Source organism: Eutrigla gurnardus, assembly GCF_963514095.1.
Source record: "Eutrigla gurnardus genome assembly, chromosome: 7".
NCBI lineage: Eukaryota > Metazoa > Chordata > Actinopteri > Perciformes > Triglidae > Eutrigla > Eutrigla gurnardus.
The window spans coordinates 9,466,996-9,484,299 of NC_139921.1; the positions used below are offsets into that span (position 1 = coordinate 9,466,996).

Here is a 17,304-nt window from a genome sequence, read left to right on the forward strand (position 1 = left end):
ATTGTTTTTTGTACTTATTTATTGTTCTCTATTCTTTTTGTTAGTGCTGCTCTTATATTCTATCTAGCTCTTATCTTATTGCCAGCATGAATTATATGGAAGCAAATCTGTACATAATTCAAATTAAAATGGATTAACAGAAATGCTTTTTCATTTTCAGAATATAGCTGCATTTTTTGACTCATAAATAAAATGAGTAATAAATAATCCAAACTGCATTTTAATTTTCTTCTTCAAGACTGCTCATTGTGTAACTTAATTAAAATGAAAAAGAAAAGGACATTTAAGATTTAATTTTCAAAAGATGCCCCAGCAAATAGGTACCAAAATTCAATTTGAAATGTCAAATTTGAAAATTAAAATGCATTAGCAGAAAGGCTTTTGCATTTCAAGGTCATAGCTGCGTTATTTGACTCATAAATAAAATTAGTAATAAATAATCCAAACTGCATTTTCATTTTCTTATCAAGACTGCTCATTCTGTGACACAACTAAAAAGAAAACAAAGAGGACATTGCTTTTTCGTTTTCATGCCCGCAAAAAAGGTAACATAATTCAATTTGGATTCGCAATCCCAAGCGGCGCAGGAGAGTGACGTCAGTGGCAGTTCTTCTCCTTCCGGGTTGGTTGGGCTCACCTGCACACAACATGGCGATCCCTGACGCCATCGCACAATCCTTGTCAGAATTAGCTTCCCATGTGGAGTTAAATACAATTTCTGAATCGGATTCCCGTGACAGACTTGAGCAGACTATAGAAAGATTGGCTGCATACTCTGCCGTCACAGATACCGATGTCAACGAAGTTGCCCTAGCTAACCTGCTCTCAGTCCTTCAGCGACTCGATGCGGCGGTGCCTGAAAGGGGACGACCGGCCATCAACATCCCTTTCGATGTGATAGAAACGTATTTGTTGCATGGCCTCAAAGTGATGGACATAGCTAAACTGTTCGGCGTAAGCCGCCAGACTATCCATCGGAGGATGATGAGTAACGGATTGAGGTAAGCTCCTTATTACTACTATTATTATTAGCCTAATATTTGTAGAAGGACTGTGTACACTAAGTATAAAGGTTGTAATGGAAGTGACACCGTATTTTTTATTGTATAAAACGAAATTTGTTAAAAGTGTGTTTTCAAAGTTATATTAAACTGAGATGGATCCCTACTCTGTGCACATAATGCGCACAACGTCACAAATACGCGATGAGAGGCTGCTGCTAGTTAGGCACCCTCAAATAGTCAAGCAATGATATATAGGCCATAGCAATAAAGTCAATGATTACTAAAAGTGAACAGAACATTTATTTATTTTGAATTCAGCATTTCAAATATGTAATGTGCATTACCGCGTCGCACCTGTAGCAGCTGTGTGCGCAGGTGAAACAAATTTAAGGATTAGCCTATGCATAGTAATTAATAAACATTAACCACAATGAATTCAACGAATATTTCATGACGCCCGAACTATCCGCGGGCAGCACCTGAGTGCAGCATAGGAAACCAGGAGGAAAATAATACAGTCCAATACAAAGGTTAATCCACTCCTGCACAGCGTCCCATTAAACGATGATGGCTCTTTGAGAGACCCGCTACCCACGTCACTTCCCCTTTTATCATCTGGAACCAACAATCATAGATACAGCAGAAAATCATTTGACAGCAGTATAGGCATCACTGAAAAATAAATAATAAACCGTCCGTCTTGCAAAGATCATTTTCAGAATTTTTGTTTGTTTGTTCAGAAAGTCGGACATGTATTCTGCACTGAGTGACCAAGAGCTGGATGCCGTCATTGCAGAAATCCAACTAAGTCATCCAAACACAGGATACAGAATGATGAAATCATTCCTTCATGCCAGTGGACTGCTGGTGCAAAGTAAGTTTGATATAAAGTGGATCCTTATATGAACGTGGCAAGTCCTCTCTAAGCTCAATCAGTGCAGTCTCTCTGTTAGACCCAAATAATAATAGAATAAAATGTATTTTATTTAATAGTGCTTTTCATACAAAAATGGTGTCAGTGTTACAAGGATGATTAAAAGATAATATGATTAAAATAAGACAATATAATAAGAATAGAATTGCTTAAATGAAATGAAATGCTGTTAATATTTCATGTAGTTTGTCTTTGAGATTTACATTTTTTTGCTATTGTTGTTTTGTTGTAGTTACAAGAGTACGTGACTCCTTAAGAAGAGTGGACCCAATTGGGACTGAAGTGCGAGCTATGGCCAATTGCACACTAAGACGGAGGCAATACTCTGTTCCTGCACCAAATGCAATGTGGCACATAGATGGAAACCACAAATTAATACGTTTTTTTTCAAAATTGTTTTTACATACTTGAACATATGATACATTGAGTTGTTTCACCCGCCCTAAAACTTTTCACCATTGTACCCTACCTTTCTTTGTGTCAAATAAGCTGTGAATGAACCTTCTTCAAATGTATATCTGATGCATTATGTCTTCTTTTTTTACCAATAGCTGGAGATTTGTCATTCACGGTGGAATAGATGGCTTCAGCCGTTTAATTGTTTATCTGTCAGCTGCAACGAACAATCGAGCATCTACAGTGTTGGAGAGCTTCATTGGTGCCATCAACAAATTTGGTTTGCCATCACGTGTGCGCTCTGACAAGGGTGGTGAGAATATTGAGGTTGCCCATTTCATGGTGGAACACCGAGGAGAGAACCGAAACTCGCACATTACAGGAAGGAGTGTCCATAACCAACGGTACGTTTTCTATAGCAATGTATTATGAGAAAACCATTGCAGGAGAGCACATAACAAGTGTTACTATTCGCCAACGTTCATTCCTGTTGTTCCTCTGCAAGGACTCTCACAGGCCTCATTCACAAATTCTCCTTTCTCCTACATTATTGACTAGAAAATATTGAACAAAGCCTGAATGACATCTGTCATTTGCTTAAGAGGCTGATGTTTTAGTATATTTGAGGGGGAAAGATTTTAAACAGCCATACATTTTTTCCTTATTATTATTCCTTATTTTTATTTCTTGTATTGGAACCGTTTGTATTTGCACTTGCAGCAGCATCAAACATTTTCATACTTTTTAGGCAAGTACTTTACCAAGACCAGATTAGGCAAGACATACATTTCTAAAGCGATTACTGAATTTACTGAGCATCAATTTACGCATTGTAGAGTCATAACATCTACCAACTATAAATTATAATTCAAAGCTAAAACATTGTTTCTTCATGCTTGTCATTTTTTTCTTAATCATGTCACTTGTTCTTCCAGGGTAGAACGCTTATGGAGAGATGTATACATCCAAGTCCTTGACCCATTCCATATTCTCTTTCGCAACCTGGAGAGAGAAGGGCTTTTGAATCCTGATGATGAGAGTCATCTTTTTGCTCTCCACTGGGCTTTTCTGCCTCAACTACAGAGGCAACTTGCCTTCTTCATGGATGCTTGGAACCATCATGGCCTGAGAACAGCATGTAGTCTCCCTACCAACTTTGGACATCATTCAGACACCTTCAAGATCCTGATCAGGTATTTTAAAACAGTTGAGTGCACCATATCGAGAGCCATTATTTAAATTATACATTTAAAAGGCCTAAAATGATATGGCTAGATTACATAATTTAGGAGAACTGATTTCATAGCTTAACATTTTAAAACCGCAATTGAAAATGTTTAAGTGAAAAATTTGAAGATGCCATAGCTTTTGTATAAGTCTCAACAAAGCATATAAAATTAGGGCCGGGACTTTAACGCGTTAATTAAGATTAATTCATTACACAATAATTAACGCGTTAAAAAAATTGACGCATTTTAATCGCACTTATTTTTGCACCGCGGAACGTTTCTCACTGGATGAGTTTCAGGCGGACCGATTATACTGGAGCACCAACTAGCGTCATGAGTTCAGACAACAACAAACCACAGTGAACATGAACGAAAAAAAAACAAAGTACCGTATTGACCCGAATATAGGACAAGGTTTTTTTTCGATGAAAATAATGTGAAAAAGTGGGGTCGTCTTATAACCGGGGTCGTCCTATATTCGGGTCAATACGGTATTATAGTTTCCAGAAGGTCTACCTACCTATAGGCTACCTGAATTTCTGAAATGTACTATATTTCTAAATACGCTATTGCTACACTTAATGGCAAAAATTGCACTGGTCCTATGGACTTGAACAAAAATAAACAATATTTTTGTTGCTTAAGCTTATGTATTCAGTCATTATTCAATGGTATACTAAAAATCCATGTGAAAAAAATTACTTCTCACTGTTCTCAGGTCAAATATTTATATGCGATTAAAATGTGATTAATTAATTACAAAGCCTCTAATTAATTACATTAATTTTTTTAATCGAATCCCAGCCCTATATAAAATATTTAATAATCTTAAAATTCTGATTGTCTTTTATTTGTGTTCAGGTTGAGGCGGACTATGGTATTGATTGGGATGGACCATACGGCTTTGATGACCTTGGAGGTCAAGAGCAACGAGTTGAAGTACCCCAAGTGCAACTGCAGCGACACCTGACCGAGGAGAACATGACTAGGTTACCTGACCCCAATGTTCCCTTCATGGATGCACTCGACATCTATACAGCCACACTACAGCAGTTGATACAGTGACAGCCAGAACTGGATGAGTTCACAAACTTTTGCACACAACTGTATGTAAAAGTGCATGAAAATGCAGGAAGCACAACAATTTATCTTAAATTACCCAAACTTTAACATTTGATACATTTGTCAATAAAACATCAGAAATTAAATGTTTTTTTAAAGTTCTCCTTACTCTGTTACCTTAACAAACCTCACACAAGCAAGCCTACTTCCATAATGGAGGGAAATATAACTTCAAGGTAATGAGGTAATGCCTTAACATGGCTAACTGCTCCACAACTGAAAGCCATTTTCTTGAATGGCAAGTATGAAACAGAGCTAAATACTAAATTGCACAACTGGGGAACTGAAATGAATTTCAAAGCAAAAAGTAAAACTTTGAAAGGTTAAACTTAAAGACACTGAGTTTCTCAGAGTATTCAAATCAGATAATTCCAAATCCAAAATCTGTACTTCTAACAGATGCTTCAAGGTTCTCTCTGAATGTCTGGTAACTTTGGCTCTTCAGAGGCAGTTTCAGCGTTGTCATGCAGGTTGAGGCAACAGGCATGGTCATTTCAGAAGAAACTTCTACATACAGGTGCTGGGGAGGTATACTCCAACCTGTCCAAAACTTCAGGAGTTGGTGTAGTTCCTGAGAGGACCCTACAAAGACACAGTCATAAGTATTTTAAAACCTGCGAATAAGACACTGTACATCATAACTTTTTGAAGTTTACCCATTTATTTCAAAGGAGCTGCTTTCATTTATTTATAATACAGGTGTGCCTGATCATGGTTGTTGTGACTGCTACAGTAAGGCACACCTGGATTAATCAATTTGGCATATAATACAAGACAGGAAAGAAAGGAGCTGCTGTAATTGAAGGAAGTAGTGGAGCTTGGCATAAAGATACTTAAAAGATCTAATAATGTGGCGGAATGCAGCCTTGTATTGAAAGAACAATTGACTTCACTTTTCAGTTGAAATCACTGTTCTTATTACAAATCTTACAGTACAGCGGATTAAATGAAAGATACCTACCACCCAGTATAACAGAAAATGGGCTTGCCCAGTCAATTCCTGGCTTTTTGTAGAAAGTTATAATCTCCCTTTCACGATCTTCCTCAGTAGATCTAAGATCAAGCCTTGCAACCAACTCTGGCTTGAGTTCAGCATTGTTAAGCAAGTGAAGTCGAAACATGTTGGCTGCTTTGTAGACATCAGGCTCTGTTGTCCACTCTGGGAAAATTAAGTCATTATCAGTGAAAACTGGACAAAAATGATACATATAAAGTCGATTTGAGCCATTTTGGGACAGCAGTTTAAAGTTCTATTTTTTTAAGGTAAGCGTAAATATCAGTATTTTTAAGCATAAACTGTATATAGTTATAAACAATGAGACAGTGGCACCTTCAGAGCTACTACTTTTATTTTCTTCACATGGACTTTGGCTGCTTGATGAGCTAGCAGCGGCTGGGGTTCCTGCTTGGCTTGTGCCTGAGCTTCCTGACGGGGTATTCTCTGAGGTTTCTTCAGCATTTGAGCATTTTCTTGGAATGTTAACAGGAAAATGTTAATACACCGGAAGAAAGCAAAAATATAATCCCTTCAGGTAGCAACGAGGGAACGTTGATGCTGTGATTGTGTTTGTGATTGTGTGTCCACACTGTGAGCCATCAAGCAGGTTGAGGATTCCAAGATGGCGCCTGTGTCGGCTAGCCGTCTGCCTCGCCTGCTTCGTTTGCTCAGTACTTTATTTGCTACTGCTCTTTTTTTCTGTTTTTGTTGCCGGGATGTCTCTGCTTTAATTGTTTATGACCGCCAAGCCCTACTCAACATCCAAGCCTCTGGCTTTTTGGGTGGACAGTCAGTGAACCCCCCTCCCGTGCTTTCGGGCGTACCCGCGTACCTGCGACGTCTTCCATGCACCTTTCCCCGGAGAAAGCGCTTCAGAAGACGGGGAAAGCGTGGAGGTGTGCAAGTGAGACTCAAGGCCTACCTGCTGACTTGCTCCACTGAAACAGGTTCTCGCCTTCTACCGCACTTCAGGGCCCGTTGGATCTGCCATGTTAATGCCGCTCCATTGGCTCCTGTCGTCCTGATGACAGCGCCCGATCCGTCTGCTGCTCCACCGTCGTGGCCCGCTCCACCTGCTCCTCTCGTCCCGATGACAGCGCCCGATCCGTCTGCTGCTCCACCGTCGTGGCCCGCTCCACCTGCTCCTCTCGTCCCGATGACAGCGCCCGATCCGTCCGCTGCTCCACCGACGTGGCCCGCTCCATCTGCTCCACTCGGCCCGATGACAGCGCCCGACCCGTCCGCTGCTTCACCGACGTGGCATGCTCCACCGACGTGGCCCGCTCCACCGACGTGGCCCGCTCCACCTGCTCCGCTCGGCCCGATGACAGCGCCCGACCCGTCCGCTGCTCCACCGACGTGGCCCGCTCCACCTGCTCCGCTCGGCCCGATGACAGCGCCCGACCCGTCCACTGCTCCACCGACGTGGCCCGCTCCACCGACGTGGCCCGCTCCACCTGCTCCGCTCGGCCCGATGACAGCGCCCGTCCCGTCCGCCGCTCCACCGATGTGGCCCGCTCCACCTGCGCTGTCTCGTCTGCGTGCCGCTCCCGGTCTGATGACCGAGCGCCGTTTTCGAGGCTGGCAGTCGCAGGCCCGCAAAGGCGGTGTTAGCCACGCGTTGAAACGCGCTGCACCGTCAACTAGCGTGGAGGTCAAGCTTAGCATGGCCCTGCTAAATGCTAGATCAATAGCAAACAAGACTTTTCTGCTAAATGACTTCTTCACCTTTCGTGAACTGGATTTTATGTTTGTGACGGAGACCTGGCTTCATGCTGGTGAGTACACCCCATTCTCCGAACTTCTTCCTCCTGACTGTACTTTCTTCAGCTCCCCTCGTACCTCCGGTAAAGGTGGAGGTCTGGCCTCCGTTTACAAATCCAGCTTTCAGTGTAGACAGATCAATTTAGACACTTACTCCAGCTTTGAGCTGCAGGTATTTGAATTGAATCTGTCCACTCCCGTGTTGTTTGCGGTTGTGTATCGTCCTCCAAAATTCAATAAGGACTTTATAAACGACTTTGCTGACCTTCTGTCAAAGGTTATGGTGAAATATGACCATCTCTTAATTTCTGGTGATTTTAATGTCCATGTGTACTGTGAATCAAACCCTCTGGTCAAGGATTTCTTATATCTCATTGATTCTTTTAATCTTGTTCAGTCTGTGACTGAACCAACACATGAAAAGGGCCACACTTTGGATCTGGTTTTATCATTTGGTCTATCAGTTTGTGTAAACGAGATCTGTGCGTCGTGTATTTCGGACCATTTACCTGTTTTATTTACTGTTTCAATACCTTGTTTGAGGCCTAAGGTGTGTGCTCCTGTACGCCGCTCACGTACATTTAACCCTTCAACTGCATCCCAGTTCTCAGTTATTTTTAACAAATGTATGATCTCAGATGATGTGTGTGATTTTAGCGCTGAGGAGTGTCTTAGCAGTTTTAACTCCACATGTAAAAGTATATTGGATTCTGTTGCTCCTCTTAGATCCAGACGCACTAAAGCACTTTCTGAGCCTTGGTTGAATGACTCCACCCGCTCTCTCAGACGCTCATGTCAGCGTGCTGAGAGAAAGTGGAAGAAGGACAAACTACATGTCTCCTTAGAGGCCTTAAAGGTTGCTTTATCCATCTATCAGACAGCTGTAAAAGAGGCTAAAACAAAGTATCTATCTAATCTTGTCCTCACAAACAGTCACAAGCCTCAAGTTCTCTTTAACATTATAAACTCTCTTGTAAATCCCTGTGAGGTTCCTTCCATCCTGCCGTCAGCTTCCCTTTGTGAAGACTTTGTTAAATTTTTTATCGGAAAAATCTCTGCTCTCAGGTCTAAGTTACACACACTGGCTGCCCCCGATTTTGTTGTTACACCGATGTGCCCTGCTGTTTTCGACCAGTTTGAGCCTGTGTCGCTGTCATCACTTTCAGATATAGTGAAGGGTCTGCGGCCTACGAACTGCCCCTCTGATAGCATTCCCTCTCGCTTTCTCAAAGAAGTTTTTGATACTGTTGGCTCAAGTGTTCTTGTTCTTATAAACACTTGTCTCAGTTCAGGCTGTGTCCCAGCTGCCTTCAAACATGCTGTAGTACAGCCTCTAATCAAAAAGAAAAATCTAGACCCTTCTGTTCTTTCTAATTTTAGACCTATCTCTAAGCTACCGTTTCTGTCAAAGGTTCTGGAGAAGGTAGTCTATGTTCAGCTGCAATCATTTTTAACTCTCCATGGCATCAATGAAAAATTCCAGTCTGGCTTTAAACCACGCCACAGTACGGAAACGGCCCTTTTAAGAGTTTTTAATGATCTTATTTTAACTGTTGATGCAGGTAACTCTGCTGTCCTTGTGCTCCTAGACCTGTCAGCAGCCTTCGACACTGTGGACCACAGGACCCTTCTGTTACGTTTAGAACAGTGCGTAGGCATCACAGGTACTGCCCTCAAATGGTTCGAGTCTTATCTTTCTGATAGGAGTTTCGCAGTTCACCTGGGGGAGTTTTCCTCTACCGCTGCCCCTCTCACCTGTGGAGTCCCTCAAGGCTCTATTTTGGGCCCTATCCTGTTTTTACTGTATTTGTTGCCCCTGGGATCCATCTTAGCGAAACACAACATTTCTTTCCACTGTTTTGCTGACGATGTACAAATCTATATCCCTTTAAAATCCAAGAGTAAGGATACATTGCAGCCATTGCTTGATTGCTTATCTGATATAAAAACTTGGATGGACATACATTTTCTCAACCTTAATGAAAACAAAACTGAGATTATTATGTTTGGGCAAAATATTCAGGATTTTTCTGCTGGTTTTCTGGACCCACTTACTCCAAACTCCCGCACTCATGTCAAGAACCTTGGAGTAACACTAGATAGTGCTTTTAAATTTGACAGGCAGGTCAGCTCTGTTGTCAAAACAAGTTTCTTCCAGCTTCGACTCTTAGCCAAGATTAAGGCCTATCTTCCTCCCAAAGACCTAGAGAGAGTGATCCATGCCTTTATTTCTTCACGGCTGGATTACTGTAATTCTTTGTATGTTGGTGTCGACCAGTCGTTGCTCCGTCGCCTGCAGCTCGTGCAAAATGCTGCCGCTCGTCTTCTGACTGGAAAAAGAAAGCGCGACCACATTACACCAGTCTTGGCCTCACTACACTGGCTCCCTGTCCGCTTCGGGATTGATTTTAAACTTTTGCTATTTGTTTTTAAAGGAGTCATCACCTGGTTTTATACGTATCCAGCCCCCCTTGGATCGCTTTGGATAAATTCGTAAAACTTATTAGAAAAAAAAAAAAAAATTTTAATCAAACATTGAGCTTGTTCTGACCCTTTTTCGTACCGCGATTTTATCACGCGAGATTACGCGCGAGGTTTTGACTGGTCCGGATGTGCATTGTATAATATGTAATGAGGCGCGCGTTGATTCGCCGCAGGAAGGACAGAGCCGGGGGGGCTTGCCTGCATGCAGACTCCAAAACATAATGGCGGCGCTTCGGCGATTTCAGGTAGCGGACGGGGCGGGGTTGGGTGGTGAAAGAGGGGTGGGCTTATGCAAGTAGCCGCCACGGTGACGTCACCGAAGGCGCAGAATCAAAATCTCGTGCTTTAGGAATGCACACCCTTGTGTGCTATTCCTGTTCGGAAAAAGAGCAGAAGCGAAAAAACGGCGCCACTTTCAAACTCCAGCCTTTCAGGCAAGTTTCAACTGAGGTCAAACACAGATATGCATGTTTTAACAAGAGAAATTGCGATTTCCAGGTGATGACTCCTTTAAAGCTTTAAATGGACTGGCTCCACTATACTTATCTGAACTTTTACACAGTCACAATCCAGCCAGAGCACTGAGGTCGGCAGATCAACTGCTCCTGAAAGTCCCCAGGACCAGACTTAAAACCAGAGGGGACCGAGCCTTTGCGGCAGCTGCCCCGAGGCTCTGGAATAGCTTGCCTTGGCATATTAGATCAGCCCAGACCCTAGAGGTTTTTAAGTCCCTATTGAAGACCCACCTGTTCTCCACGGCTTTTAATTCAGGCTGAGCATGACACCCGTCTACTGTATTTTGTGTATATTTTTATTTATTTTTATTATTCTCATTGTATTGTATTGTATTTGTTTTACTGAACTGTACAGCACTTTGGTCAACCATTGGTCGTGAAAAATGTGCTCTATAAATAAAGTTTGATTTGATTTGATAATAGTGTATGAGGCACATTAATAAAATATTTAAAAAAAATATTGTGTCAACTGATATTTTAGGATGATAAAATGTGTAGGACTTCATGAATTGACAATATGTAAATGCATGTTTAAACAAGAAATATGTCTCACTTCTCACAACAGTCGATGTGGCCTTCTATCTCAGAGAAGCTAAATATCTCTGCACAGTAGACACATTCCAGCATTGGTCCAGTTGTCTGAGAAGTGAGGGTCACACTGGGAGGATTCTAGCATAAACGAGACACAATAATAACATAAATATGCATCGAGCTATCAAACATTTTTACAATAGAGCTTGGTGGATTTTGTTCAGACATACTGCCGTTGTGAGGGTTTGTGGCTGGGAATTTCCTTGCCAGTACTCTATCATACTCTAAAGTATCAAATACTACATTGTTAAACAAATTATTACCTCCAGGTCAATATCTTTTTGGAGTGGCCTGATGTAAATCACAGCTGCCCCCACTCCAAGTTCTTTGTTGCACAGGAGCTCTGGAGTATATCCATCCTGTGAATAGGGAATGATGTCCAAGACCTTGGACCTTGTAGAACCACGGCTCCGCAAGAGTTGAAACCCACCACAGTGCTTTAGTTGTGGAAAGTTCAACTGTAGGTGATCGGAAAACTCAGTTGCATTACAGTATCTATCTGAGGGGAAAAACAAAACAGTATTATAACCAATTTGGGGGTACATTTTAAATATGTGTGCTTTCACACAACACCATGGACAAGTCCGAATAGCTCTACTTAGCAAACAAGAATTTATTAAGGATGTGGATCAGCTTTTGGAACACAGTGCTGGGACTGATTTCAGAGGTGCTTAATAGAAAAAAACACCCCCAGATGAACTGAGTGTCAAAACATGAATGAGTATTACAGGGGAAGCTGCTCTCCGACATTTCCACACAGTGGATCTCAATCATGAAATGTTAGTAAATGTGTGTGTAGATTTGCACACAAAGGCTTATGCTACTAAAAGCCTACTCTGGATTCATGAACGATGCGGGAATCTCGGCAAACAGTAATTAGCATAAATTGCTGCTCATGAATAGCCATATAAGTAGAGGAGGTCGTGCATCCTGTCCACCTGATACCTGCGATCATGACTCGCACGAGGAAGAGGAAGAGGGAGAGAGAGGGAAAAGGAGAGATCGGGGATCGAAGTCAGTTTGGATTAAATATTTTATCTTCTGTTAGTAGTTGTGTGAATGGGACAGGTAAATTTAGGTCTGGAAGGAGGAAACAAATGTCATGAATAAAGTGTCCTCGGAAGTAAAGTGAAAATAGTTTGATAAGGAAAAAAAAAGTAAACACAAAAAAAGTAAACACAACAAACTCCAAAAGCAACAGGAGGAGGAGGCTCTTCACAGCCTCATCTCTCTGCTGCAGAGGAGCACATCACTACATTAACACATGAAGTTATAAAGGCAGATTATATTCTTACTGATAAAGCAGCCATCTCTCACAGCTCCATCCAAACCAGTGCCAACTGCACTATTGCACATGGATCAAGTCGCACCAGGCCACCGAATCACAACGTGCAGAAACACGCACATTGCATCGGATATCAGATGATCATTTATGGAATTAAAGTTTTCCCGGTTAATATACAAACGCATCATTAGATGGAGCTTGATGCGTAAGTGCGTGTCCAATCCCTAAAACCTCTCTCTCTGTCTCCAAATATTTGGTCATGTTTAAATTACATGTTTCAAAGGCGTCGTGTACATATACATGAGAGCAGTACCTATAAAAATGTTAATTTCCAACAGTGACAAGCAACATTTATGTGTATTTCTAAATTTACACAAGCTCTACACACAGTCATGAGCAGGTGTAGATTTTGTGTGTAGCTACTTAAAGATCTGAGCTACTTAGATGTTGATGAATGCAGAATCCACGTTAATTTTGTTCTGCTCACAGTTTACACACAAATTCGTGCTGCTCACGTTTCATGATTGAGACCCAGTGGGTGTAACCCCTGTGACTCTTCCATTCTGTGAAGTCATGTGCATACACCCTATACAGGATGATATTCAATTGCTATTGGGTTAGGGTTAGGCCTGCCTGGTGCACCTCCTCTGGTGCCCTCAAGTTATGACCAATCATTGACATTTTAAATAGCACAACTGAAATATACAATACATACTGTAAACTTACTTGGAAATGTGATTTTTCTTTCACCTAATCCTGCCCTTTCAAGTTCTCTTTTCACGGCTGGATTTGGGACATCACAGATCTTCCTTTTGGCCAAACAAAAAAAAAGGTGCGTGTATGTTGTCTTTCTGACTTTTTTTGTATTGATGGCTGGTGGAGTTGACCTCCTTGGTACACCTCTTGCAGGGTACGGACTGAACAGTCTCAAAACCTCCGCTGTATAAAAATAACAGTATAAGAGAAATTGAATTCAATTGAACTTTATTTTGAATATGTTAAAAGAAATAGAATGAAAAAATAAAATAAAAATAACGATATAGTTATACAAAAACATACAAACATAAATGGTGGGATAAACATGTATTCCTTGGACCATTGGATATTTTTTGCAGCAAGATAGCATAATGAATTATGGTATTCTCATTACATTGATGACAGGATCAAGATCATGCTGAATTAATAGTAGTGTAAAATATCTATGAAAAGTATACACGTCTAAGGGGGAAGACAAGTTTTAAGAGAATAGATGTTTTTTTTCCTGTATTCTGGTACCTTTTAATAGGTCCTTTGATAGCTACTTTTAACTGCCTATACAAGCATGAGAATTGTATAACTTATAAATTGTAATGACAATTGTATTATAATAATTGTTATTATTATAAATTATAATAATAAATTTGTCAAGAGGAAGTGTTGGCACCAGTTCATATATTGAAAAGCTACAAGTACAGAAATGGATTGGTAACAGTAGGCTATACAGTACAACAGTATGCATAGAGACATCCACACAGTCCATGCGCCCAAGATCCACATTAACAGGCAGCATAGACCAGACTTTCAGGCTTTTTGTAGCGTTCTTTTTTGGTGTGTGAGTGCAGACAGCGTGGAAAGAAAAGCTTTACATGTATGCTCTCGCCTTTTCGCCGTATGTTGACAGATAATATTGTGGTGGCTACGACGCAACGAACGCACAAAATGTGTCTTGTGCTGTAAGGACGTCATTTACAATAAATTGGACCTGCAACTATTTGCATGTTAGCTTGCTAGCTTGAAATCTTACCTCGAGCATTGCGGTGCTCAGGAGCAGAAGGTGTCATCGTCGTTGTTGCTGTTGTTGTTGTTGACGACGTGGTGGGAGACAGACTCGAGTCGAAACCTGTTTGTGGCTGATTTTGTTGCCTTTCCAGGGCAGCTGCGGCCTCCCTCAGCAGCTCTGCCACAGATTTGGACATGTTTGGGACTCACTTTCCCGCTGTTTCTGACATGGTACCAATGCACTCTACTTCACACAGGGCCCCCTAACGTAGTAGATGCGTATCACAGTCAGACTGGGGGCTGAAGTTGAAGAACTGCCACTGACGTCACTCTCCTGCGCCGCTTGGGATTGCAAATCCAAATTGAATTATGTTACCTTTTTTGCGGGGGGCGGGCATGAAAACGAAAAAGCAATGTCCTCTTTGTTTTCTTTTTAGTTGTGTCGCAGAATGAGCAGTCTTGATAAGAAAATTAAAATGCAGTTTGGATTATTTATTACTAATTTTATTTATGAGTCAAATAACGCAGCTATGACCTTGAAATGCAAAAGCCTTTCTGCTAATGCATTTTAATTTTCAAATTTGACATTTCAAATTGAATTTTGGTACCTATTTGCTGGGGCATCTTTTGAAAATTAAATCTTAAATGTCCTTTTCTTTTTCATTTTAATTAAGTTACACAATGAAGAAGTCTTGAAGAAGAAAATGAAAATGCAGTTTGGATTATTTATTACTCATTTTATTTATGAGTCAATAAATATATTTATATTATATAATATAAGAATATAAGCTATATTCTGAAAATGAAAAAGCATTTCTGTTAATCCATTTTAATTTGAATTATGGAACAGATTTGCTTCCATAGGATTAATGTTCATGCTGGTTGTTAGCTAACAGATTATTCTAAAATGTGTGCATCAGCTTTCACTGGATCCTCTGTCAGCTAGCTAAACAGTGGTAGCTTCTGAAAGAGTAAAATCCATTTTGTTTAGCAAAAAAGATATCCAATTTGGTCGGCGGCCTTTCCCACACGCTGACCAAAAGAAAATACTTGCACAGTCTACACTCACAAAATCCCAATAGCACAGAATGATTAAGAATCCCCTACAAAACCCACTACTACCATAAAAGAGGGCCCCGCATTAGAAAACTACAAATCCCAACACCAAAATCCTACAATTCCCAGCACGACCAACCAGTGTCCAATCCATGACACAGTCCATTCATTGCAATCCAGTCAGCATGTTCAAGCACAGTTAATGATGGGGTACTTAAAAAGTTGTATGCATGACAATGACATTGCAAGTTTTATTCGTAATGACTTCTGCCTTCTTTGGTATGCTGACACCCTTTTCAGAAAACATGGACATGACCCTTCAAAACATGACTATATCCGCCAAAAAATCTGTCAGCTGGGAAGATTCCTGCAAACCATCCGCAAAAGTCCTAACCTTAGAAGATGCCATTAAACCAGGAAATTTCATGGAAGTAATTGAAGCAGTAAAAGAAACAGCAGGATTTGATAAAGATAAGAACTGTTACAAAACTCCAAGCCTTGCACTTAAAATTGGACACTCACTGTTGAAAGTGAGTGACATCATTCATTGTCATGCTCTTATGGCTGGAGATGACAACTTGATTAAATCCTCAAAAGCTTTTCAGAAGCTTTATACTGCAAAGTGGTTGGAGTATCCCACTGTGCCTTAAGCACAATTAGTGACTTGAAATATAACAAACCAGCCAAATTACCGCTCACTGATGTGACAAAATTTAACAAGCATCTTTATTTATTTTTTTATTTCGGGCATGTCAATTAAATCGTCATCATCACACTTCTTCTTTGTTAAAATGATACAAATCTTGACAAAACTGCTGAATCAGCAACTGCTGCATTGAAGAAGGAGACAACAGTGCAGAACTATTCAAACCTTGCAAAAGCTGCATTGACCATTGGGAGGTCTCAAAGATAAAACTGAGGAATTTTCTGGAAAGAAACAAAGAAACAAACACCCTTGGATTGGGGCTGTCAAAGTATAAAAAGAAACTGCAACTATTTTGAGCATGTTGAACTGAAAGGAAAAAGGGAGAGAAAGGTAGCAGTGCTGCTGACACCTGAGATGGTAAATGCACTCAACATTATGATTGAGAAGAGGAAGGAATGTGGTGTCCCAGATCAAAATTAATACGGGTCATTCCATGTGAAAACAGCCAATATCAGGGTACCATGTACATGGTACCTCTCAGATTTTGCTGAAAAGCTGTGAAAATATGCCATGTGGATCCAACTTAAGCTGGCACCGCTTCTGTCTCTCCACTACCCCTCTGCCCGTTATAACTCCATCTGACGAAGGTCGAAGGGAGAGAAAATAGTGCCAAGAGATTGTAAGGTCTGACTTTTTTCAGGACACCGGTTTTGTGATGCAAATGTGTTACTCTTTTGAACACATTGTTTTGTGAAGCAACATGACGAACATGAAGGTATTGTCACTTACACAATATGTGGCAATATCAATGTAACTGTATTTGGATTGGAGATAATGTATTTGTTTTATGCTTCTCAAAGGCACAAGAACTGAGACTTCCGAGGACTCAAGCCACACGCTTGACTTAACCACCCTGGAAAACAAGAAGGGTCCATGTGCCACGGTTACCCTGGACATATGGAGGGTACTCTGCCTCAACATTAAACAACAAAAAAAGAGTCAACAGTCAATCAATACATTGTATAATATTAAAAGGCACCAAAATACATGTTTTGAAGTGAGTGTAATGGTAATGAAAAGTAAAATGTATTCTTTCCAGTGATGGCAGTATATGAATGGGTGCTTTTATCATAATACATATTCTCATTCATCCCTCTAGATTCCCAGAAAAACACAGCACTTCAAGTTGATACATCCCAAGCTTCATCAACAATCTCCAATAGAAAACAAGGTTAAAGAGCACTTTGTTTGTATTTTATTAAATTATTATTTTGTTATTTTTCATCCTAGTCTGAATTTTTAGCTTTAGCAGAGCCATGGTTCCATTGTTAAAAGATTGTCTTTTCCCCCCACTTATGACAGCTTGCCAAAGCGGAAAGCAAGTGGACAGATGAAGAAGTGAAGGCTGTTGAACGGCACATGTCTCATTTTATAACAAGTTGCAAAGTACCTGGTAAGAAAGACTGTGAATCATGCCTCAAGGCCGAGACAGTGGCTCTGAAAGAGAGAGATTGAGTTGTCAT

General features: G+C 40.8%; 1 protein-coding gene across 1 annotated transcript; it reads left to right on the forward strand.

Annotated features, from left to right (window-relative positions):
* Nucleotides 1-278: 278 nt before the first annotated feature.
* LOC311016398 (uncharacterized protein) lies at nucleotides 279-4,699 on the forward strand. Its single transcript, XM_084014062.1, has 6 exons — nucleotides 279-1,001; nucleotides 1,745-1,878; nucleotides 2,171-2,317; nucleotides 2,489-2,738; nucleotides 3,270-3,527; nucleotides 4,425-4,699. The coding sequence occupies exons 1-6, from the start codon at nucleotides 649-651 to the stop codon at nucleotides 4,531-4,533; spliced, it is 1,251 nt and encodes a 416-aa protein (XP_083870188.1). The 5' UTR covers nucleotides 279-648; the 3' UTR covers nucleotides 4,534-4,699.
* Nucleotides 4,700-17,304: the final 12,605 nt, after the last annotated feature.